The 26,120-nt window shown below is 41.6% G+C and overlaps 1 protein-coding gene across 10 annotated transcripts in view; it reads right to left on the minus strand.

Moving 5' to 3' along the window:
- ATXN3 (ataxin 3) overlaps positions 1 to 26,120 on the minus strand; it is a 48,070-nt gene that overhangs the window by 20,271 nt on the left and 1,679 nt on the right. For 2 of the 10 annotated variants that reach the window (XM_019009801.4, XM_019009800.4), the window contains exons 2-9: positions 17,899 to 18,063; positions 17,317 to 17,361; positions 14,971 to 15,056; positions 14,480 to 14,546; positions 9,954 to 10,041; positions 4,315 to 4,447; positions 3,491 to 3,657; positions 2,160 to 2,256 (exon numbers count right to left, since the gene is read on the minus strand). In XM_019009801.4, coding sequence (XP_018865346.4) covers positions 2,160 to 2,256; positions 3,491 to 3,657; positions 4,315 to 4,447; positions 9,954 to 10,041; positions 14,480 to 14,546; positions 14,971 to 15,056; positions 17,317 to 17,361; positions 17,899 to 18,063 — 848 coding nt within the window. Of the gene's footprint in view, positions 1 to 607; positions 662 to 2,159; positions 2,257 to 3,490; positions 3,658 to 4,314; positions 4,448 to 4,605; positions 4,693 to 9,953; positions 10,042 to 14,479; positions 14,547 to 14,970; positions 15,057 to 17,316; positions 17,362 to 17,898; positions 18,064 to 26,120 lie in introns of those variants that run through there. The other 8 variants (XM_063698126.1, XM_031001572.3, XM_063698127.1 and 5 more) reach the window with 8 other exon arrangements.

Consider the following 26,120-nt stretch of genomic DNA (forward strand, 5'->3'; position numbering starts at 1 on the left):
ATAGAATAATATGATGATTGAGATTTGTTACAAAATAATCCAAACTTGCAGGTGGGACAGTGGAAAGAATGGGAGATGGGAGTATTATAAAATGAGATTGGGCTGGGCGCAGTGGCTCATGCCTGTAATCCCAGCACTTTAGGAGGCCGAGGCAGGTGGATCACTTGAGGTCAGGAGTTTAAGGCCAGCCTGGACGACATGGTGAAACCCCGTGTCTACTAAAAATACAAGAATTAGCCAGGCATGGTGGTGTGTACCTGTAATCCCAGCTACTTGGGAGGCTGAAGTGGGAGAATCACTTGAACTCAGGAGGCAGAGGTTGCAGTGAGCAGAAATTGTGCCATTGCACTCCAGTCTGGGCAACAGAGCAAGACTCCATCTCAAAAAAAAAAAAAAAAGCAAGATTGGCCGTGTGCTAGTATTTGTTGAATCTGGGTCATAAACAGGAGTATGCTAGTTTTTCTACTTTTGTATAAATTTGGAGTTTATTATAATAAAAAAGTTAATTTTGAAACTTAAAAGTAAAAAGCACTAATAAGCACTACTTTGAAATTTAACATATAATTAGCCATTAATCTATGCTGAATAAAGACTAGAAATATCTCACATTAAGAGGATGTCAGCTGATCAGAATTTTCCTTCATCTACTTCTGAGTTGTGACTTAAAAACAAAACAGAAAAAAAGGTAAATATTTTCTTCATTATACCATCAAATGTAGAATGAGCCAATATTTATAGGTGCTGCTAATATACTGTCAATTATGATTGTAAGATGCTTCTCAATTTCAGAGACATTGAAATGTGAAACTATGTGCAGCTCAGAATGGATGAAATACAGCAAATAGTAAGTCAGATTCAGCTATGACTCTGTTTTCTGACCTAGGATCAGTGGGTCTGATTATTTATCTTGTAATCTTTAACATGAAGTTTTCTTTCTCTTTTTTTTTTGAGACGAAGTCTCGCTCTTGTCCCCCAGGCTGGAGTGCAATGGCGCTATCTCAGCTCACTGCAACTTCTGCCTCCCAGATTCAAGCGATTCTCCTGTCTCAGCCTCCCAAGTAGCTGGGATTACAGGCACCCACCACCATGCCCGGCTAATTTTTGTATTTTTAGTAGAGATGAGGTTTCACCATGTTGGTCAGGCTGGTCTTGAATTCCTGACCTCAGGTGATCCACCTGCCTTGGCCTCCTAAAATGGTGGGATTACAGACGTAAGCCACCGTGCCCAGCCTTTTATTTTTCTTTAAAAAAAAAAGTGGGGGACAAAAGTCTGAATGATAGTTACTTGAAAAGAATGTATTTTCATATGGTGGAATTCCTATTTAGCAAGCACTTACAAGGCTGGGCACAAGGTAAGGTTTTAGGAGTTGATCCAGATTTATGGTTTGCATCCATTCCCCTGATGCTAACAGTCCTACAGGACTGCCTGAAGCGGCCATGAGCAGCTAAATGAACTACCACGTCTATTTGGGAATGCGCTCCCATACCTCCAAAGCTGTTGTTCGTACTGATTGGTAGAGGAATTTTGCAGGGTTAATCAGGTAAGCAAGAAGTACATCCAAAGGATCAATAGGCATTCTTCTTGCCTTGTCCTAATTTCATTTTTCTTTTAATAAATGAAATTTTATAAGGTTTCCTTCACTCAGTTTAAAAAATTTATCCGGTATTGGGGCAACGTTTTTTTGTTTCATGTTATTTGCCGTAAATTTTTATTTTTATTTATATATATATATACATATATTTTTGGAGACGGAGTCTCACTCTGTCACCCAGTCTGGAGGGCAGTGGTGCGATCTCGGCTCACTGCAACCTCCACGTCCCGGGTTCAAGCAATTCTCCTGGCTCAGCCTCCCAAGCAGCTGGGACTACAGGCGCATGCCTCCATGCCCAGCTGATTCTTTTGTATTTTTAGTAGAGATGGGGTTTCACTGTGTTGCCCAGGCTGGTCTCGAACTCCTGACCTCAGGCAATCTGCCCGCCTTGGCCTCCCAAACTGCTAGCATCACAGGCGTAAGCCACCGTGCCCGTCCTATTTGCTGTAAATTTTTAAAAAATACATTCAAATATTCACAGGATTCAGGCAGTAACCATTTACAAATAGACAAAATAGCCAAAGCAAATATTAAACATGCTACTTTAACTTGTACCAACTACTTTACTTTTCAAAGTAGGCTTCTCGTCTCTTCCGAAGCTCTTCTGAAGTAAGATTTGTACCTGATGTCTGTGGAATATCTTGAGATATGTTTCTGGAACTACCTGAAAACAAAACACAACAGAACAAAAACCAATCACTGTATTTACCAATTCAAGCAACAATATGTTTGTTTATACTCATTTGAGTAAGCCTTTAAAACGTTTTTTCTTTAAGAATATTCTACTCTTCTGGCTGGGCGTGGTGGCTCACACATGTAATCCCAGCACTTTGGGAGGCCAAGGCAGGTGGATCACCTGAGGTCAGGAGTTCAAGACCAGCCTGGCCAAAAGGGCAAAACCCTACCTCTACTAAAAGTACAAAAAATTAGCTGGGCGTGGTGGTAGGCGCCTGTAGTCCCAGCTACTCAGGAGGCTGAGGCAGGAGAATCGCTTGAACCTGGGAGGCAGGGGTTGCAGTGAGCCAAGATCATTGCACTCCAGGCTGGGCGACAGTGAGACTCTGACTCAAAAAAAAAAAAAAGAAAGAAAAAAAAAAAAAAAGAAAGAAATCTAAAGCTGATTTCTGTCCCTGCTAATCCAGCAGGACTCTATTAATCAAAAATGGGATTGCACACCATATGGAGTACTCAGAGGCATGCATAGAGGCAAGAAAAGTTCAGGATAAAAATAATCTTCCCATTAATGGAATTTCAATTTTATTTAGATATATAAGGAAATCAACTGATAAATAATTTCATTAGAAAGTAGAAGTAAATACATATGAGTTAGAAAAAAATAAAACAAAAAACCCACTTCAAACTTTTAATTAAGCTACTTCGAGCTATGTCTTAACATTTTTCTTTGCCTAGATTGTCTAGGGGATATGTTTTCGCTTTTCTCTATTGATAGTTTATATCACTAAAAAACTGGGCCCACCAAAGTGGGCTTACGGTTTAAGTTGCATAGCCAATAAATGTTGGGTTTTTGTAAAATCAGTTTATATTCCCTGTCCAGGCCCTTCCATAGTGTCTAATGGCACATATTTATGAAACAGCTGATTTGGATAAGGGTCAACTGATACCCACAAAGATTAACACCACAATTTACTATTGTGTTAGTACAGTGTTGAAACCAAATAAAATAACCAGGAGTAAAAATATAACTACTCCTAATAAAATATAGGTTGTAAAAAGTGATTTCCATTATAAGAAATCTAAAGGGAAAGCCCACTATATAGCTATTGCTTCTGCAGTAATTATCAAAACACCTCTAAGAGTACATTAACTTCCATGAAATCTAAGAATAATTGGAATCAATTCTTCAGCAATGAATACAACACACATCAGAATGTCTTTACCTTGCATACTTAGCTGAATAGCCCTGCGGAGATCTGCTTCCTCATCTTCCATGTCAATTTCTTGGCGACTTAGTGCCAGAGCCCTCTGCAAATCCTCCTCATCTTCGTCTAACATTCCTGAGCCATCATTTGCTTCTAACACTCGTTCCAGGTCTGTTTTATGGACTCTAAAGAACAAAAGCACTGGTAATAACTGCAACCAATCTTCTATTTTAGACATAACATAAAGGCATTTGTAATGTAAAGGCTTTACGTAAGTCAAAACTTAAAATGTTTTCTGGCAAATAAGCTCTAGTAATATAATGATTGTGTTGCAATTTGAATCCAACTAAGTTTTTTTTTTCCGTTTCTTTTTTTTTTTTTTTGAGACAGGGTCTGACTCTCTTGACCAGGCTGGAGTGCAGTAGTGTGATGATGGCTCACTGTAGTCTCTACCTCCCCAGTTTCAGGTGATCCTTCTTCCTCTGCCTCCCAAGTAGCTGGGACTATAGGCATACACCACCACATCTGGCTAATTTTTGTACTATTTGTAGAGATAAGGTTTTGCCATGTTGCCCAGGCTGGTCTCGAACTCCTGGGTTGAAGCAATCAGCCTGCCTCAGCCTCCCGAAGTGCTAGGAATATACCATACCAGCTAACTAAGTTAATATATTTACGTATTTCAAAGAGTTGATTCAAGTTTAAACTAATAAACTTCACTAAAATATAAGGTCCAAAATAGAGTCGCCAACAACACAAGGACCACATATTCAATCTAAGCATGAAAATTTAATTCTCATAATGAAATACTATCATATATTCCATACTGCAGGCCTCATTTTTACCTTTGCTCTTTTAGTTGTGCTAATTCTTCTCCAATAAGTTTTGGTCGATGCATCTGTTGGACCCTAATCATCTGCAGGAGCTGGTCAGCTTCGCAATCTGGCAGATCACCCTTAACAACAAATATAGAATAACCTAAAAAAAAAAGGCAAAAATCAACCTAAACAGTTAGTAGAGAGATTCAAAATTGATGTAAAACACTAGTAGATAAAAAGGCAGCACAGAACACTGGAAAAAAATACAAGCTGAGGATTCAGAAAGACTTTAGTCCAAATAATGATTCTTATACTTACTAGTAAAGTCGTCTAAGATAAGTTACTTCAAGTCTCTGAGCCTCACTTTCTCCATTGTAAGACTGGAAGAGCCGTCTCATTGAGTGACTGTGAGAAATAAATATGTCTGTAAAGGGCCCTACTAATATAGTACTTGACTGAGCAGGCTACTCACTTACTGTTGTCAGAGACAGAGTAAAGGAGTGGGTAACAGCAACTGATTTAGAATCAGACTGCCTGCATCTGATCCCAGTTCTCCCACTTCCTAGCTGCATTTGTCTTGGTTTCTACTGTTAAACATATGATACTAGTACCTTCCTGTGATGGTTAATATTATCAACTTGATTGGATTGAAGGCTACAAATTATTGTTTCTGGGTGTGTCTGCGAGGGTGTTGCCAAAGGAGACTAACATTTAAGCCAGTGAACTGGAACAGGTAGACCCACCCTCAAACTGGGTGGTCACCATCTAATCAGCTGCCAGCTCAGCTAGAATAAAGCAGGCAGAAATAAGAGTGTGGAAGTACTAGACTTGCTGAGCCTTCATCTTTCTCCCATGCTGGATGCTTCCTGCCCTCAAACATCAGACTCCAAGTTCTTCATCTTTTGGACTCTTGAACTTACACCAGTGGTTTGCCAGGGGCTCTCGGGCCTTTTGCCACAGACTGAAGGCTGCACTGTCAGCTTCCCTACTTTTGAGGTTTTGGGACTTGGACTGGCTTCCTGGTTCCTCAGCCTGCAGAGAGCCTATTGTGGGACTTCACCTTGTGATCATATGAGTCAATACTCCTTAATACATTACCCTTCATATATATATCTATCTTATTAGTTCTGTCCCTCTAGAGAACCCTAATACACTTACTCACAGGGCTGCTGTGAGGACACAGATAATGTGTGCAATAACTAGTAACATGGCTAAAACTAATCATCTGTGGAAAGAGCTACCCCCACCCTGACCCACACATGTACACCCCTTGTAACTAAAAATAGGGGCTGGGAAGCCAAATACCTAAAAGCTATTTAAGGTGTCAAACATGTGGTTTGCATCCCAAAAGAATTACATTAGTCTAGTGTGACTGTGTATAAATATGATTCCAGAAATCCAGGGTTTCCCCAAGCTAGATGCTACACACAAAAACCAAGGATGGGCTATACCTAAAACAATCTAACTGATTTAAGTTTCTCTATCATTAATTTTTTTTTTTTTTTTAATTTGAGATGGAGTCTCACTCTGTCACCCGGGCTGGAGTGCAGTGGTGCAATCTTAGCTCACTGCAACCTCTGCCTCCCAGGAGGTTCAAGCGATTCTCCTGCCTCAGCCTCCTGAGTAGCTGGGATTACAGGTACCCACCACCATGCCCGGTTAATGTTTGTATTTTTAGGAGGAGGCAGGGTTTCACCATGTTGGCTGGGCTGGTCTCGAACTCCTGACCTCAGGTGATCTGCCCACCTCGGCCTCCCAAAGTGCTGGGATTACAGGTGTGAGCCACCGCGCCTAGCACATTTTTCTTAAACTTTGGTGTTTGTTATTGGATATCCTTTGTTGGATTAACACATAATGGGACAAAGATTATAAGAACTATTAATGGAAAACCTCAAAATAGTACATTGAACATTTTTTATGAGGACAACTGTATTCAGAGTTTAGACGGTTTAATGTGTTTTCTGCCAGTAAAATTGTTTCTGTATTGTATAATAAATATGCCAGCTCACCATGGTATTCTATGAAGAGTGTCTGAAGAATGGATACTCTGCCCTGTTCAGGGGCCACGGTAAAGATCTTGGGTTTTATTCAAGACTTCACATATTATTATTATTTTTTTTTAATTTTTTTTTGACAGTCTCGTTCTGTCACCCAGGCTGGAGTGCAGTGGTATGATCTTGGCTCGCTGTAACCTCTGCCTCCCGGGTTCAAGTGATTCTCCTATCTCAGCCTCCCGAGTAGCTGGGACTACAGGTGCACACCACCACACCCAGTTAATTTTTGTATTTTTTGGTAGAGACAGGGTTTCACCATGTTGGCCAGGCTGGTCTCATCAACTCCTGACCTCAAGTGATCTGCCCCCTCATCCTCCCAAAGTGCTGGGATTGCAGGCATGAGCCACCACGCCCAGCCTAAGACTTCAGATTTTATTCTAAGTGTGCTGGGAAGCCACTGAAGGACAAAGAGTGAGGGTGGGACATAACAGGCCTTACACTGGTTAAGAAGCACTCTGAGCTGCTCTGTCGGTATAATATATAGGAACCAGAGTACAAGAGTCACCCTTATGGAAATGGAAAACCTGATGGATAGCATGGATAGAGAGAAAAAAATAAGTCTTTCATAGACATGTTCAGTTTGAAACGCTTTTTGGACTTCCAAGTGGAGATGCCAAAGCTAGGAGTTAGTCAAAGCTAGGTGTTCAGGGTAGATGTCAAGACTAAAGATAAAAGTTTGGTAATTATTGACACATAGATCTTATTTACAGATGATATTTAAGATCCATGAAAGGAATCTGAAAAGTGCAGGCAACAAGTTAGGAAAACCACAGCATGGTGGGCTGGAGGCCAAAGGTAGACAGGGTTTCTAAGAAGGGATATCATCAGGAACCAAGGTTTTAAATATAAAAGAAAAAAGATACAAGTATCTAAAATCAAAGAATTAAAAACCCTATATTCCTAAATGTGAATTCACAATAACTACATAACAAACCCAGCAGCAATAAGCATGCCAGCACTCAAATTGTGATCTCCAAATACCATTACTAAAAGATGGCTAGGCAAGGTGACTCACGCCTGTAATCCCAGCACTTTGGGAGGCTGAGGCAGGTGGATCACTCAAGGCCAGGAATTCGAGACCAACCTGGCCAATATGGTGAAACCCTGTCTCTACTAAAAATACAAAAAAAAAAAAAAAAAAATTTAGCCGGGGCCAGGCGCAGTGGCTCATGCCTGTAATCCCAGCACTTTAGGGGGCCGAGGTGGGCAGATCACCTGAGGTCAGGAGTTGGAGACCAGCCTAACAAACATGGAGAAACCCCTTCCATCTCTACTAAAAATACAAAATTAGCCAGGCGTGGTGGCACATGCCTGTAAATCCAGCTACTCGGGAGGCTGAGGCAAGAAAATCGCTTGAACCCGGGAGGCAGAAGTTTCGGTGAGCCGAGATCACGCCATTGCACTCCAGCCGGAGCAACAAGAGGGAAACTCCATCTCAAAAAAAAAAAAAAAAAAAAATTAGCTGGTCATGGTGGTGCACGCCTGTAATCCCAGCTACTCGGGAGGTTGAGGCAGGAGAATCGCTTGAACCGAGGAGGCGGAGTTCAAGAAAAGGAGAAGGCACACTAGAGACAATCCTAAGGAAAAAATAAAAATGGGGAGGCAGCTGGAGTTTCATGGAATTAAGAGAGGATTTTTATTTTTAATCAATGGAAATAAAAAGCTTATTTTACTGCTTACAGGAATATTACAAAAAAAGGGGGGGGAACTGATTATATAAGAGAGTGGAGAGATGAAAGCAGGAACACCTTGAGTAGGTGAGAGGAGCTGGGATCCAGCCCACAAGTGAGAGACTGGTTTTGGTTAGAGGTAGGGGACCATTCATCTATTCAAATAGGCTCAAAGCACAGGTGAAGATATAAGCAAATTGATAAATTTGCTGGTAGAAAGAACATAATTTTAATTGCTTCTACGTTCTCAGCAGAATGTAATGGAAAGCCATAAGGAAGGTGTGTAAGGGAGAGGAAAGTGCTTAAAGGTTTAAAGACATAAGCTGTGAAATTAGTCACCTTGGAGGGTGGCACATTATTTTTTATAAACATCTTGGAGAGTGGTACATGATTTTTTATAAACATCTTGGAGGGTGGTACATAGATTTACTAAGAAAACATAGTAGAAATATCAGACAGCACTAAAGGCTCATCTGAATTTTGTGATTATAATAAATTTAAAGTAAAACCTTAGCTAGGTGTGGTAGCACAAGCCTGTAGTCCCAGCTACTCAACAGGCTAAGGCAAGAGGATCACTTGAGCCCAGGAGTTTGGAGCTGCAATGAGCTGTGATTAGGCTGCTGCACTCCAGCCTGGGCTTCAGAGACAGGCCTAGTCACTTTGATAGACAGATGGATGGGTGAATGGATGGATAGATCATTTAAGAAAAAAGTAAAACTAATCATCATGTTTTATGTTATTTTTTAGCCACGTCCAGCTACTCTGGTACAGGAATGGACAAGGCCAAGATTTGGTTTAACCAGGGTTGAAATTTTTGTCATTCAAGTATGATGGAGGGAGAGAGGGGAAACACGTTGAAGAATGCAATGGAGTGATTATGATGACAGATTACAGAAAATAAGCAGTAGAAGAAAGGAAGAATGCGTATAAAGGAAATGCTTGGGCCCCACAGTAGGGTTTAAAGAATGGCTGGAATAAAAAAAACAGACAAAACATGGTTTAAAGATAGGAGGTGGTAGTTAAAGAGTAATATGCTTGCAATTGAGATTTGACAGTGGTTATGATTACTGGTAATAGCTAAGCAAGAGTAAGTGATTTTGAAACTAAGAGGCAGGTACTGGATTGATTGACGATACAGAAATAATTAAGAATGATAAAAGTAGTTGAAGTAGAGAAAAAGACAACAAGTCAGATCCTAAAATCACTGATGAAAAGCGACTTGTGGATGAGTGCAAAAGGACAAGGGACAGTTTAATCTAGGGGCATGTATTTCTGTTTTTTTCTTTTCTTTTTTTTTTTGAGATGGAGTCTCGCTCTGTCGCCCAGGCTGGAGGGCAGTGGCGCGATCTCAGCTCACTGCAAGCTCCGCCTCCTGGGTTCACGCCATTCTCCTGCCTCAGCCTCCCGAGTAGCTGGGACTACAGGTGTCCGCCACCACACCCCAGCTAATTTTTTGTTATTTTTAGTAGAGACAGGGTTTCACCGTGTTAGCCAGGATGGTCTCGATCTCCTGACATCGTGATCCGCCTGCCTCAGCCTCCCAAAGTGCTGGGATTACAGGCGTGAGCCACCGTGCCCAGCCGTTAGGGGCATGTATTTCAAAGAAACTGGAGTTTATAAGGAAGAGCAGTGGCCTAGAAGAGGCAAAGAAGAAAAACATCTATCCCTCCTCTCAGCCGTGTGATATGTGATGTATAAAAGAAAAAGCCATTACTTAGAAGGGCTCCAAAGAAAGCAGCATCCTCAGAAGACGAAGGGCCAGGTGTCAGTGAGAACTCTAACTGAACAGCATCACCCAAATCACAGCCTATCACCACGTCAAAACTAAAGATTGTTTCACTGCCACTGCCAGAAAAACAGTTTTATCACACTGTCATCTAATGTGCCTGGTTATTTAACTACTTCAAAAGGTAACATTACAAGATGTTCAGCCTTTACTTACCTTCCTGTTGTAATTGAGCCAAGAAAAGTGCAAGATATGTATCTGATATTAATTCTGGACCCGTCAAGAGAGAATTCAAGTTAAACCACTGGAAAAAAAATTGTCAATATTTAAGTTAGTGTATATTATAGGTAATAAGGAAGTTTCACATGTTAAGAATAGATACGACCCATCAAAGCTTAGTAAGATTGTTTAAACTCTGGAAGTATTTCAAGTTGAGCTCTTTTCTTTGACTGAATAATATGATCTTAAAAACTACAAGAGAATACTGCAGATTTATCACTATTAAATACTTTTTTTTTTTTTTGAGAAGAATCTCACTCTGTCACCCAGGCTGGAGTGCAGTGGCATGATCTCGGATCACTGCAACCTCTGCCTCCCAGGTTCAAGCGATTCTCCTGCCTCAGCCTCCCAAGTAGCTGGGACTACAGGTCCGCACCACCACACCCAGCTAATTTTTGTATTTTTAGTTAGAGACAGCACATTTGCCACATTGGCCAGGCTGGTCTCAAACTCCTGACCTCAAATGACCCGCCCGCCTCAGCCTCCCAAAGTTCTGGGATTACAAACATGAGCCACTGCACCTGGCCTCTGTTAAATACTCTTTTTTTTTTTTTTTTTTTTTTTTTTTTTAGACAGAGTATTGCTCTGTCGCCCAGGCTGGAGTGCAGTGGCGCGATCTCGGCTCACTGCAAGCTCCGCCTCCCGGGTTCACGCCATCCTCCTGCCTCAGCCTCCCGAGTAGATGGGACTACAGGCGCACGCCGCCACACCCAGCTATTTTTTTGTATTTTTAGTAGAGACAGGGTTTCACCATGTTAGCCAGGATGGTCTTGATCTCTTGACCTTGTGATCCGCCTGCCTAGGCCTCCCAAAGTGCTGGGATTACAGGTGTGAGCCACCACGCCCGGCCCTGTTAAATACTTTTTTAAAAACAACAGTTTGCTTTAAACTATAAACATTAAACCCTCCCAAAAGAATAAAAATGCATAGTCAGTAGTTTAAATGTCTTTATTAATAGCTATAATTAAATCTTTTTTCAAAATATCAGTCCAACATAACTCCAATCATATCTATCATACTGATGGGAGGAAAAATGACAACTACACAAAGTTTTCCCATTACTGATAATTTTTGTCAAAAGATTCCAATTGTGAGAAAGTCAGAAGTTCCAGGAAGAGAATTTATAATTACCAACTCAGTTTTTAAAAATCACTAAATTAGCTGGGCATGCAGCTCATGCCTATAATCCGAGCACTTTGGGAGGTTAGCTAAGGTGGGAGGATTGCTTGAGCCCAGGAATTTGAGACCAGCCTGGGCAACATAGTGAGACCCTGTCTCTATAATTTAAAAATGTTTTTTAAAAGCACTATCACATATAACATATAAACACATTTTTTTAAAAGAGATGGTCATCTAGTCTGGAGTGCAGTGGTGCAATCATAGCTCACTGCAGCCTCGAACACCTGGGCTTAAGTGATTCTCTCGCTTCATCCTCCCAAGCACCTAGGACTACAGGTGTGCACCAAGATGCTTGACGAATTTTCTAATTTTTTTGTGTGGAGAAGGGGTCTTACACTGTGTTGTACAGGCTGGTCTCAAACTCCTGGATTCAAGACATCCTCCCACCTCAGCCTCCCTACGTGCTGGAATTACAGGTGTTAGCCACTGCACTCGGCCCTAATTAACATCATTTATCACTACCACATAGTAATCCTAATTTAACCCACAAGATACAAAAAGTTTCTAAAGTTAACGATCAATATCATGACCAACTACTTTTCCTGGATTTTGACAATGTTAATACTTTTTCCAGCCTTCTTTTTCATTATACAGAGACCTCGAGAGACAGAAAGAGTCTATAGTGAAAAATATAGTTTTAAACAAAAATATAAATTAGAACCAAAGAAAATAAACCAAAATTTGACATCTTCTGTATTTGTCAAAGATAACGTAATTCAAAATGTGAAAATGCAATTTTGAAGAACTAAAATTTTTTAAATCTCTCAAAATAATAAGATAGACATTTATTTGCAAATTAATACAACCTTAAAAATTCAGTGCTTACTTTATACAAAAAAAGTAAAAAATACTGGATCATAATTTATAAAAACACATAAATAAAACCCAGAGGTTAAATAATCTCAGCAGTACGCTACACTGGTTTTTACCTAGAGGTGATTCCCACTCGCATCAGCCTCTACTGCTGTAAGCTGCCTTTTTTTTTTTTTTTTTTTTTTTTTGTAGAGACAAAGTGTCACTGTGTTGGGCCAAGCTGGTCTCAAGCTCCTGGCCTCAGTGATCTCCCTGCCTCAGCCTCCCAAAGTGCTGAGATTACAGGCGTGAACCACTGCACCCAGCTAGCCTCCACTGTAAGCTTCTAGGTTACATCTCCTTAACTTGCTCTTGGCTCCTCGGGAAGAACTTTAAGAAAGAACCAACTTAGGGCTCAGCATGGTGGCTCACGCCTGTAACCCCAGCACTTTCAGAGGCAGAGACGGACGGATCACCTGAGGTCAGGAGTTCAAGACCAGCCTAACCAACATGGCGAAACCCCGTCTCTACTAAAAATACAAAAATTAGCTGGGTGTGGTGGCGCGTGGCTGTAGACACAGCTATTCGGGAGGCTGAGACAGGAGAATTGCTTGAACCCAGGTGGCAGAGGTTGCAGTGAGCCAAGATCCCGCCACTGCAATCCAGCCTGGGCGACAGAGCAAGAATCCGTCTCAGAAAAAAGAAAGAAAGAAAGAAAGAAAGAACCAACTTAGGATGAAGCTAAGTAGGTGACTTTTCCCAAATTTGATTTGGGTGACTTAAAAGATAACAATAGGGTTTTTGTTTTTGAATTATCTCTTACAGATTTAATTCAATATATTTTCTTGACTTATACCTTTTTTGGCTTTTATTTACATTTAAAAAAACAGCTTTATTGGGGTATAAGTGACATATAATAAACTGGACATATTTAAAGTGCACAATTTGAAACTTTTTTTTTGAGACAGGATCTCCTTCTGTCACCCAAGCTGGAGTGCAGTAGCACAATCATGATTCACTGCAGGCTTGACCTCTGGGCTCCCTCCTCAGCCTCCCTAGCACCTGGGACTACAGCCATGCATCACCACGCCTAGCCAATTTTTTTTTTTTTTCATTTTTTTTTAGAGATGGGGTCTTCTGCCATTGCCCAGGCTGGTCCTGAACTCCTTGAGCTCAAGCAATCCTCCTGCCTTGGCCTCCAAAAGTGCTGGGATTACAGGCATGAGCCACTGCATCTGGCCTCTGGAATGTTCTGACATTTGTATACTGTACTCCCATGAAACCATTACTACAACCAAGATAGTGAACACATTAATCACTGCCACGTTTCCCGTGCCTCTCTGTAACCCTCCCCTCTCACTCCTCCATAGCCTTCTTGTCCCCAGGCAACCACAGGTCAATCTGCTTTCCATCACTACAGATGAATCTGCACTTTTCTAGACTTTTAATAAATGATACCATACAGCATGTAGTATTTTGTTTGTGGGTTATTCTTTCAGCATAATTATTTTGAGATTCATCCATATTGCTGCGTGTATCACTAGTTTATTCTTTTTTACTGTCCTAGCTGGTTTTCAATAACCCTCTTTCAAAGATTCAAAATTCTAATAACAAGGATGTTAAATGATTGTTTCTTAAAATAGCTTGCTCAAGACATATTTCATGTTTTATTTAAAAAATAGAAGTGATTTTCTGTAGACGTATGTATTACATGGCTTTTGGAATCATAATGAATAATCTTACACTAAAGCAAACATAATTGAATGCTTTATTCATGCTTGACACTATTTCAGGCTTTGTGACAGCACTATGCTAAATACAAAACTATAAATGTAATAATTAACTGACAGAACATAGTCATCACATAAAAACCCACTTAAAAGTAACCACATTTGTATTATCTTTAATATAGAATTTTTCTTATGATATAGTTAAATTGCATATACTTGTCACAAATAAATTTATAAGGAAAACTGATATTATCTTTTAAAATGACAAATTTCTATCTATCAAGAAGGATAAACCATGCCACACACACACACATTACTGGTCAGTTTCCTAATTTTAAAGTCAGCAATCCTTTTTTTTTTTAATTTTTAAATATTTTTTTTTATTTTTATGTTTTATAGAACAGTCTTACTCTTTCACCCAGGCTGGGGTACAGTGACAAAATCATAGTTCATTGCAGCCTCAAACTCCTGAGCTCAAGTGATCCTTCTGACTCAGCCTTCCAAGTAAGCTGGAATTACAGATGTGAGCCACCATGCCTGGCTCTTTGTTTTTTTTATTTATTTATTTTTTTTTTTTTTAAGAGACAGGACCTCCCTTTGTTGCCCAGGCTGGTCTCAAACTCCTGGCTTCAAGTGATCCCCCCACCTCAGCCTCCCAAACTGTTGGGATTACAGGCATGAGCCACCACACCTGGCCCACATTTCAGTTTTAAATGGGGTACAATATAAGAAAAAAAGACAAGGAAGGGTAAGAAATGTTACCTGTTTTCCTAATTTTCTAACTGTAAACCAGTGTTCCTTATAATTGCATATAAATGATCTTTCATTTCTAAAAAAGAAAACACAATATTAACTTGAAATATTGAATTCATATTTATGTTGTCTACTGGCAAATATTATATAAAATTTGTGATAATTTAAGATTATATTTACAGTTAAGTGTCACTGATGTTTTTAAAAGATCACACAACCATATGAACGTCTCTGCAGCAGCTTAGTGATGCTGTGCCACAAGATGGCCTCATGCACCACTTATGGGTCAGCTCTGTGCTGCCACAGACACTGGGGTGCCAGGAAGGCTACAGGGCAGATGCTCATGGACATCACAAAGGTGAAATAGGAAAGTCTGAGTGAATGAAACAGGGAACATCAAAACAAAAGTATTCAAAATATATTTCTCTTCTTTAAGAAATTACAACTTTAAAAATCAAATTTGGGAAAAGAAATGTATGAAATGCAAAACAAAATCTTACATAGGATCGATCCTGAGCCTCTGATACTCTGGACTGTTGAACAGGATTAGTTCTAAACCCCAAACTTTCAAGGCATTGCTTATAACCTGTTAAGAAAAATAGCAACTTTTCATAAGCTAAACCACTCCATTCCAAATTTAGGAAGTGTAGCTATGTTAGTTGTGTACTTCATATATAAATTTCTCTAGAAGGCTATAGGTTTTTTTTTTTTTTTGTGACGGAGTCTTGCTCTGTCGCCCAGGCTGGAGTATAGTGGCACGATCTCGGCTCGCTGCAACCTCCGCCTCCCAGGTTCAAGCGATTCTCCTCCTGAGGCTCCCGAGTAGCTGGGATTACAAGCACACGCCACCACACCCAACTATTTTTGTATTTTTAGTAGAGACAGGGTTTCACCTTCTTGGCCAGGCTGGTCTCAATCTCCTGACCTTGTGATCCGCCCGCCTCGGCCTCCCAAAGTACTGGGATTACAGGCATGAGCCACCACGCCCAGCCGGCTATAGGTTTTAAAAAGTGTGTGTGTATAGATATATCACTAAGTCCATAAAAAAATACACATGTATATTAGAAGAGTGCTTTTCATACCAGGTCTCTGAGATGTTCCAGAAAACCACACAATTCCTAAATAAAACTGCCTCAAAAATCCAGATGTATATTCTACCCATAAGTGCTTTTCTTAAAACTAGTCTACTATATACATCTGATAATTTGGCTGCTGTGGGTGCTACTTTAGAAAAATTATATTCAACTTGCTACCTGCAATGTCAGAAATCATGTCTACCAAAATAAGTTCTCCCTGGGCATTTAAACTGAAGGTTCCATAGATGTCAGACTTCTAGGGTCATGGGCTTGCCACTTGTAGAAAAAACAAAATGCAAACCTGTTTATTTCAATCTGTCTGACAAAAAAAGGGAAATTTCTGAAAATTCACTATCTGCCCTCCAAGGTAGCCAACAAAGAAGCAAGTGAGCCAGGTACCAGCAAAGACAGAAATTGAGTGCAAGGTAGTGGGCACACATGAACAGGCACCAACAGCAGCAAGGCACAAATAGGAAACGCCAAGTGCTGGGCCTACTCTGGCCTCTGATTTCAGCCCTGCAGTAGCCATTACCTGTTAGCAGTGGCACGGTAAAGCACTAGATGGAAATGCTGGTGGATGAGGAAGAGTCCAGGAGGGCAGTACAAGGGAAACATAAACAAAGATATCTGCAGAGATAGGTTGCTCAGGAGAGGTTCCGAAAGTACTCTGGATACAACTCACAGTGTTAGAAAAAGAATGAAAGACCCACAGATAAAAGAATCTTGCAAGTACATATATATATAACCACCAAAGAATTCAAAGAGAGCTATACATTAAAAAAAAAAAGAATCAAAAACCACAAACCATAATAAGGAAATCCAGTCTGGTAGGCTGATTTAAAAGGATGGCAGCAAGGTATTGCATTTTCTCAAATTTACCCAACAGATGGTAAGTTTGAGACATTGTGACTTATTAGAATTAAGGATTTCTTTTTTTCTTTGAGATGGAGTCTTGCTCTGTCACCAGGCTAGAGTGCAGTGGCGCGATCTTGGCTCACTGCAACCTACGACTCCCTGGTTCAAGCGATTCTCCTGCCTCAGCCTCCTGAGTAGCTGGGATTACAGGCACGTGTCACCACGTCCAGCTAATTTTTGTATTTTTAGTAGAGACGGGGTTTCACCATGTTAGCCAGGATGGTCTCAATCTCCTGACCTCGTGATCCGCCCACCTCGGCCTCCCAAAGTGCTGGGATTACAGGTGTGAGCCACCACGCCCGGCCAGAATTAAGGTTATTATTAGCATCCAGATGCAAATTAATCTTTCTCAAGAAGGAATTTTTAAATGCCCCACTCTAATATGAAGATTCTACAATCCTTTCCTGTTTATCTATATCAAAATCTAGTACTCTAGTTGGCCAGGTGCAGTGGCTCACACCTGTAATCCCAGCACTTTGGGAGGCTGAGGTCAGGAGTTCGAGACCAGACTGGCCAACACGATGAAACCCCACTATCTCTACTAAAAATACAAATATTAACTGGTGTGGTGGCGGGTGCCTGTAATCCCAGCTACTTGGGAGGCTGAGGCAGGAGGATCGCTTGAACCCGGGAGGCAGAGGCTACAGTGAGCCAAGATCATGCCACTGCATTCCAGCCTAGGTGACAGAGCGAGACTCTGTCTCAAGAAAAAAAAAATCTAGTACTCTAGAGTATAATCTATACTCTGTAGACAGAAGAACTTCCGAAGGTCGCCTTGTTACAGTGACTATTGAAAGGCTGTGAAACGGTGCCTGGGATGTAAGCAACACATAGTACATGCTTGTGACTACTTACCTGAATAGAGAAAAAACCACTGTCATCCATATTTCCAGAAGGCTGCTGTTAATTTTGACAGGTAGTTGAAGCAAGGGTGGGGGTGGGGAAAGAAGGATACAAACTGTCATTAGCGTGCATATTTAAAACAACATCTTGTGCATTCCCATTTCCAAAGTTAACAGCACAGTTATAATTCACCAGTCAGATCCCTATAGGAAGAATGGCCCATCCTTTTCTAAATGGTATCCACATTTTTAAAAGAAATGTAAGCCGGGTGTGGTGGCTCACACCTATAATCCCAGCACTTTGGGAGACCAAGACAGGTGGATCATAAGGTCAGGAGTCTGAGACCAACCTGACCAACATGGTGAAACCCCATCTCTAACAAAGATACAAAAAATTAGCCGGGCATAGTGGCGTGTGCCTGTAATCCCAGCTACTTGGGAGGCTGAGGCAGGAGAATCGCTTGAACCCGGGAGGCGGAGGTTGCAGTGAGCCGAGATCGCGCCATTGCACTCCAGCATGGGCGACAGGGCGAGACTCCGTCTCAAAAAAAAAAAAAAAAAAAGAAATGTGACTTAGTGAGTTTAAAGTCAGTACCTGTAAAAACGTGCGATAATCTTCACTAGTAACTCCTCCTTCTGCCATTCTCATCCTCTCCTCCTCATCCAGCTGATGTGCAATTGAGGATAATTCCACAGGGCTAAAATATTCTCCTTGCAATAAGTTATTCAGGCAATGTTGAGCACAAAGTGAGCCTTCTTGCTAATATTTCCAAAAGAAAAAATTAAAATGTGACTTGTTAAACAGAATTGTATAGTATCTTCCCCTAAATAATTTTTTGTTTTTTTTGAGACGGAGTCTCACTCTTTCACCCAGGCCGGAGTGCAGTGGCGCTATCTTGGCTCACTGCAAGCTCCGCCGCCCGGGTTCATGCCATTCTCCTGCCTCAGCCTCCCGAGTAGCTGGTACTACAGGCACCCGCCACCACGCCCGGCTAAATTTTTGTATTTTTAGTAGAGACGGGGTTTCATCCTGTGTTAGCCAGGATGGTCTTGATCTCCTGACCTCGTGATCCGCCCGCCTCGGCCTCCCAAAGTGCTGGGATTACAGGCGTGAGCCACTGCGCCCGGCTCCCCTAAATAATTTAATCATTAATTTTTTTTTTTTTTGAGACAGAGTCTTGCTCTGTTGTCCAGGCTGGAGTGCAGTGGAGCAATCTCAGCTCACCACAACCTCCGCCTCCCGGGTTCAAGTGATTCTCCTGCCCCAGCCTCTCAAGTAGCTGGGACTACAGGCATGCACCACCATGCCTGGCTAATTTTTGTATTTTTAGTATATACAGGGTTTCACTCTGTTAGCCAGGCTGGTCTCAAACTCCTGATCTTGTGATCCACCTGCCTCGGCCTCCAAAAGTGCTGGGATTACAGGTGTGAGCCGCCACACCTGGCCAACTTTTTTTTTTTTTGAGATGGAGTCTCGCTCTGTCACCCAGGCTGGAGTGCAGTGGCATGATCTCGGCTCACTGCAAGCTCTGCCTCCTGAGTTCACGCCATTCTCCTGCCTCAGCCTACCAAGTAGCTGGGACTACAGGCGCCCACCGCCACGCCCGGCTAATTTTTTGTATTTTTAGTAGCGATACGGTTTCACAATGTTAGCCAGGATGGTCTCGATCTCCTGACCTCGTGATCTGCCCACCTTGGCCTCCCTAAGTGCTGGGATTACAGGCATGAGCCACCCTGCCCGGCCCCTACTATGTTTTAACATAGTTGAACTGAACTTTCAGCTTTAGATAAGGATAATTAACATAGGTACATGCATTTTCATTTGTTAACATTTATTTTACAAATCTACCATTAATGAAACTATAATTACATGATCAAAAATTTAAGAATTATTTTAAACAAACATTATCATCTATCAAATGCATCAAATCTCATATTTTACTAAAAACTACTGTATAAAACATTTAGTCTCCCTCATTTTCAGTACCTAAAATAAGTTCATTCTTGGAGATTCTACAGTAAATTACTAATGGTGAAAGGAAATTTTAGTCCCCAGAACAGTTATTTATTTATTTAAAAAAAGAGATCTCACTATGTTGCCCAGGCTGGACTTGAACTCCAGGGCTCAAGGGATCTTCCTGCCTCAGCCTCCCGAGCAGCTAGAACTACAGAAACATGCCACTGTGCCCAGCTCCCTAGAACATTTATTCTTTTAACATGATGATGTCAGTCAAGCATGGTGGCTCACACCTGTAATCCCAGCAGTTTGGGAGGCCGAGGTGGGTGGACTGCTTGAGGCTGGGAGTTCGAGACCAGCCTGACCAATACGGTGAAACCTCGTCTCTACTAAAAATACAAAAATTAGCCAGCATGGTGGTGTGTACCTGTAGTCCTAGCTAATCAGGACACTGAGGCATGAGAATCGCTTGAACCCAGGAAGTAGAGCCTGCAATGAGCCAAGACCATGCCACTGCCACTCCAGCCTGGGTAACAGAGCAAGACTCTGTCTCCAAAAATAAAAATAAAAAAATCTCCACACAATCTAAATGCTTGTTGATAGAACTTCAAATCTTAAGAATTAATACAGGTGAGAAAAATTCTGTTCCCTGTTAAAACTTGCAGTTACAGAGCTGAAGTTCTCTTCATGGAACTCTACAGATAACGTATACACAGTGTAAAGCAATGAGCAGAACTGTCCCAAACAACCCTGGAGCTCACTCCTGGACAAGCCAGCAAGAGGGACTGCACCCAAGCTCAGCTCCCATGGGATGACAGGATTCCTCCTCATGGGAGGTAGGTACAACTTCTCATGGGTTCAGGGCCTTCAGGTGCTGGGCAGTTTCTCACACAACTGGCAACCTGAATCCAAGTCCAGGGTGCCTGGTACTAAGTAGCCTGCGTGTGACCCTCCTCCCCGCAACAGTGTAGCTTTCCCATGCTACCTGATAAGAAGGGAGAATCACAGATGGATGGATCCCTCCCTGTGAACACAGACACCAGGTTTGCCCCTCCCTGAATTGATGGCAGATGAGAGAACATTTCCTTCTCCTGCTAACCTTGGCCCTCCAAGTTCTCTCTTTCCCCAATAAGGTCTATTCCTTAACCCAATCTATCTGACATCACACAATTTGTCCTGAGCTATGTCACACAGCAGACTCTAAAGAGAACCACCTTGCAAGACGGATATTTTTCCTGATGAATCAATTTTCTAGGAGCAAAATTCAGCTGGTGAAAAAAATATGGGTTATATGTGTATAATGGAATAGGAAGACAGCATTGAGACAGCCTCAGTCTGAGATAAGTTTATCTTCAACTTTTCGTAAGGAATAAGTAGCTTGGAGCTAGAGAGAACACTATCCCCCAAGTCTTCTCATGAGAATAGACTTTTTGTTTCCACTTCTTTCTCCTCCTTCTATATTTCTACTACCAGAGTGCAACTCTTACTGAATAATATGCAAATTGAAGGGATATACAGATGTTCTACTTATATCCTTTTGAAAAATAGCCAAGGCTGGCTGCGGTGGCTCATGCCTGTAATCCCAGCATTTTGGGAGGCCAAGGCAGGAGGATTACTTGAGCCCAGAAGTTTGAGACCAGCCTGGACAACATGGTGAAACCCCATTTCTACAAAAAATAAAAAATTAACTGAGCATGGTGGTGCGTGCTTGTAGTCCAGCTTCTTCGGAGGCTGAGAAAGGAGGATAACTTGAGCCCCAAAAAGGTCGAGGCTACAGTAAGCTGAGATTGCACCACTGCACTCCAGCGTGGGTGACAGGGCAAGACCAAGAAAGACAGAAAGACAAGAAAGACAAAAAGACAGAAAGAAAGAAAGAAAAGAAGGAAGGAAAGAAAGAAGAAAGAAAGGAAGGAAGAAAAAGAAAGAAAGAAAAGAAAAATAGGCAAGACAAACAAGCACTTCACAAGACAGTCAAATGGCTATAAAGAACACAAAAGAGGTACTCAACTTTATTAGTCATCAGGGAAATGTAAATTAAAACCACAATGTGTTAGTACACAAACTCTAAAATGGCTAAAATGTTGGAGATTAGAGATACAGAAACTGTTGTATACTACTGATGAGAGGATAAATTGGTATAACCAATAATAACTAATAATTACATAATGCATCTACTAAAGCTTAATATATACATCTCCTATGATCTAGCAATTCCATTACTAGGTACATAATGTAAACAACAGCAATGCAAACATACATTCATCAAAAGACATGTATAAGAATGTTCACAAAAGCAGTATTTTTGTGCTACAAATAGCATTACTATTTGTAGTAATACAAAATAGCATTACAGATAGCATTACTATTTGTAATGGACCCCAAACTGGAAACGACCCAAATGGATAGCTGGGATCACAGTAGAATGGAAATTGTGTTTACTCACAAAAGAATACTAGATAACAATGAGGATGAATTAACTACAACTACCTGGAACAGTATGGATAAATTTCTCAAACAATGGTAAACTAAAGAGGACAGAATCGAAAGGGTATATACACTGTACGCTTCCAGTCACAAAAGCTCAAAACCAGGCAAAACTCATTTATGATGTCAGAATTCAGCATAGTGGTTATTTTTGGCGGGAATGCAGTGGAGAGACAGTACCTAGAAAAGGGAATAATGGGAGGTTATAGGATGCAGGTAAATCTTTTGTTACTTGCTGTTTACACATGTTCACTGTGTGAAAATTCGCTGAGCTGTACTCTTAATGATTTGTGTGCTCCTCTCTGTATTGTATCTAATTTTTTAAAAATTCAAACAGTAAGAAAAAAGCCTTTGCTAACACAAATTTCCTGTCCTGCTGTCAGTTTGGAGTTTACAAACTATGGTCACCATACTTAATACCATATGTAGCAATAGTGACATCCAAATATTTGATTAAAATTCTCTCTATAAAAAATAGCTTTAAATTATGAAAAATAAGTACTTGAAATGAAACTTCATCAAAGAAAAACTGTATTGCTACAGGAAATATCAAGTCCTGTACTTCTAATATGATTTAATGGAAGGAAAGGACAAACTGTTCAGTACAAATTTAAAAATCACTTAAGGCTAGGCACAGTGGTTCATACTGTAATCTCAACTGTTTGAGGGGCTGAGGTGGGAGGATCACTTGAGCCCAGGAGTTCAAGGCTACACGGAGCTAAGATTGTGCCACTGTATTCTGGCCCAGGTGACAGAGCAACATCATGTCTCTCAAAAAGACACAAAATAAATAAAAATAAAAACAAAAATAAACATAACTTAAGTCATAGGACGGATCAAATTCCACACGGACCCAAAGAATTGTACAATGACAATGAGCCCACCTAAGATTATGCATTTTCCTGCCTTGCCCCTATCTCAAACTATCCCCAGCCACCTCTCTCATCAAGCTTTAATCAAAGCAGATGTTCACTTTGCCATAATCAAAGTTCAGCGGTATTGAAATCTCATGATTTGGCTGGGCATGGTGGCTCATGGCTGTAATTCCAGCACTTTGGGAGGCCAAGGCAGGTTGATCACTTGAGATCAGGAGTTCGAGACCAGCCTGGCCAACATGGTGAAACCCCGCCTCTACTAAAAATATAAAAATTAGCCACGTGTGGTGGCAGGCGCCTGTAGTCCCAGGTACTCGGGAGGCTAAGGCAGGAGAATCACCTGAACCCAGGAGGTGGAGGTTGCAGTGAGCTGAGATTGCACCACTGCACTCCAGCCTGGGTGACAGAGACTCTGCCTCAAAAAATAAAAAATAGGCTGGGCGTGGTAGCTCACGCCTGTAATCCCCGCACTTTGGGAGGCTGAGGCAGGTGGATCACGAGGTCGAGAGTTCGAGACCATCCTGGCCAACATGGTGAAACCTCGTCTCTACTAAAAATAAGAAAATTAGCTGGGCATAGTGGCACACGCCTATAGTCCCAGCTACTCGGGAGGCTGAGGCAGGAGAATCTCTTGAACTCAGGAGACGGAGGTTGCAGTGAGCTGAGTTTGCGCCACTGCACTCCAGCCTGGTGACAAAGTCAGACTCCGAAGAAAGTTCGTGCCACTGCACTCCAGCCTGGTGACAGAGTGAGACTCTGAAGAAAGAAAAGAAAGAAAGAAAAGAAGGAAGGAAGGAAGGAAGGAAGGAAAGAAAGAAAAGGAAGAAAGGAGGGAGGGAGGGAATAAATTAAAAACAAAACAAAAAAAAGAAATCCTATGATTTTAGGCCCAGACTTCATTGTGTTGGGCTCAGAGAATTAGCAAACTGCAGTTCTACAAAGATAATGTATAAAATCACAAAAGAGAACTGCTACCAAATCGTTTACCCCCAACCTCCCCAGGTTTTCAAGACCAACCTGAAACTAGTTCAAATTACCAGAGACACTACTAACTACAACACAAATCAGGTATAAACCTAAGGTGCTCTCGGGAATGGGCTATCTGGGGACAAGCTGTCAATCTAGCAGCATTTCTCACCTCCTCTTAGTGCTCTCCGAGCCCTTACTAGGAGGTTCAGCAAACACAAGCATCTGAGTAATGGCAATGGCCAGTACTTCTACAGCACTATCTGCCAGGGAGCCTTCTCTACACTCTAACTCTCAGGTTATGTCTATGTTATTATCCCCACACTACAGAGGAGGAAACTAGAGGACAGGGATACTAAGTAACTTGCTCAGGATCACACAGGTAGTAAAAGGCAGAGCTGAGACTCAAACCCATGCAGAGGTTTCAAAACCTGTGCTATTAGCACTTCAAGTCATTTATACAGAATTTGGCTTCTCCTAAAGCTCAAATGTCCTAAAGATGGCTAAAATCCAGCAATCACAAAAGGGCATAATGAATGCCAGAGTCAATGCTCAGCATCTTTTCAATCTTTTCAATAATTTTATGTACAACCCCAGCAAGTTCAGATATTACCAGTTTGCATTACATTAAAAGCACCAATACAAATGGCACAGTGACTGCACCAAGAAACATCAGCAAGAGGATTAAAAAAAAAAAAAAAAAAGAAAGCAGGCACCAGAACTAAAACAAACAACAACAAAAATCCAGTAGTGGTCATAAAGTTAGTACAAAGGTTTAAGTTAGGGGTTGGCAAACTCTAGCCCATGGGCCAAATTCAACCTGCCCCAGTAGCTAAGAATGCACTTTACATTTTTACATGGTTGGGAAAAACATGCACAAATAAGAATGTGTGACAGAGACTACAGCTGGCCTGCAAAGCCTTAAAACATTTACAGAAAAGTTGTTTACTTTAGATAAACAGCACCATATATATCTCAGAAACTCAAAGCCGTCTCTTTATCCATTCAAATATATACCTTTTTTTCTTTTGAGACAGGATCTTGCTCTGTCCCCTAGGCTGGAGTGCAGTGGTGCGATCGTGGCTCACTACAGCCTCGACCTCCCAGACTCATGCAATCCTCCCACCTCAGCCTCCCAAGTCTACAGGCATGTGCTAACACGCCCAGCTAATTTTGTTCATTCTTTGTAGAGACAGGTCTCACCACACCCGGCCCCATTCAAATATTTATTGAGTACTTACTCTGTGCCAGGCCCTCTCTCAGGCACTGCAGATATATCAGTGAGAAACTGTTTTTACATTCTAACTTAATAAAGGGTACTCAAAGTGACTACTCAGAAAGAGGAAACCAAGGTTCCAAGAGGAAATGGTTGCAAGGCCCTTTGTAGGCAGATATTCCTACCTACACAGCTTCTTTAGGGCCAAAGTTGGTTCTCTGGCTCTCCAAACCCAGGACCTAGCAAGGGTTAAAGGTATATTGCAGAGGGGAAGGCAGTGAACTGAAAAATGGCACAGTAAGCCCAAACATTCCCAGAATGGACTGTATAGGAGATTAACAATTGGGCCATATGGTTATAGGTGCATACTCTTGAGGACGCCCAAAAAACTAAATTGTTGAATCTTCACATGCTATGTAGATACAAGTTGATGATAATGGTAAAGGTGTTTCTGAAGTATCTGTAGGCCTATACACATGCTGATAATTAAGAGGGACTCTTTTTTCCTTTTCTTTTTTTTGAGACAGTCTCGCTCTGTTGCCCAGGCTGAAGTGCAGTGGCACGGTCTCGGCTCACTGCAACCTCTGCCTCTCGGGTTCAAGCAATTCTCCTGCCTCAGCCTCCAGAGTACCTGGGATTACAGGCGCCTGCCACCACACCTGGCTAATTTTTTGTATTTTTAGTAGAGACGGGGTTTCACCATGTTGGCCAGGCTGGTCTCAAACTACTGACCTCATGATCCGCCCGTCTGGGCCTCCCAAAGCACTGGCGTGAGCCACTGCACCCAGACTAAGAGGTATTTCTTTCGGGTAAGTAGATTTTCACTAGGCTAGCACCCGGCTTTTTTTCATCCCATGGGTCAGTAGAAATGTGTCCCAACTAGGTAACAATATTGTTAAAAATCTTGTCTACTTCTCAGGAAGTAGTGTGGAACATGTTTAAGGCCTTCCATGTTGAAATGTGGTCCCACACCAAAGCCTTTGAAAATTAATAACAAAAATATGGCCGGGTGCGGTGGCTCAAGCCTGTAATCCCAGCACTTTGGGAGGCTGAGGCGGGCGGACCACCTGAGGTCAGGAGTTGGAGACCAGCCTGGCCAACATGGTGAAACCCTGTCTCTACTAAAAATACAAAAATTAGCTGGGCGTGGTGGCGGGCGCCTGTAATCTCAGCTACTGGGGAGACTGAGGCAGGAGAATCGCTTGAACGGGGAGGCGGAGGTTGCAGTGAGCGATGATGGCGCCATTGCACTCCAGCCTGGGTGACAAGAGCCAAACTCCATCTCAAAAAAAAAAAAAAAAAAAGTACGTGTGTATTTT

Source organism: Gorilla gorilla, chromosome 15, assembly GCF_029281585.2.
Source record: "Gorilla gorilla gorilla isolate KB3781 chromosome 15, NHGRI_mGorGor1-v2.1_pri, whole genome shotgun sequence".
Taxonomy (NCBI): Eukaryota; Metazoa; Chordata; class Mammalia; order Primates; family Hominidae; genus Gorilla; species Gorilla gorilla.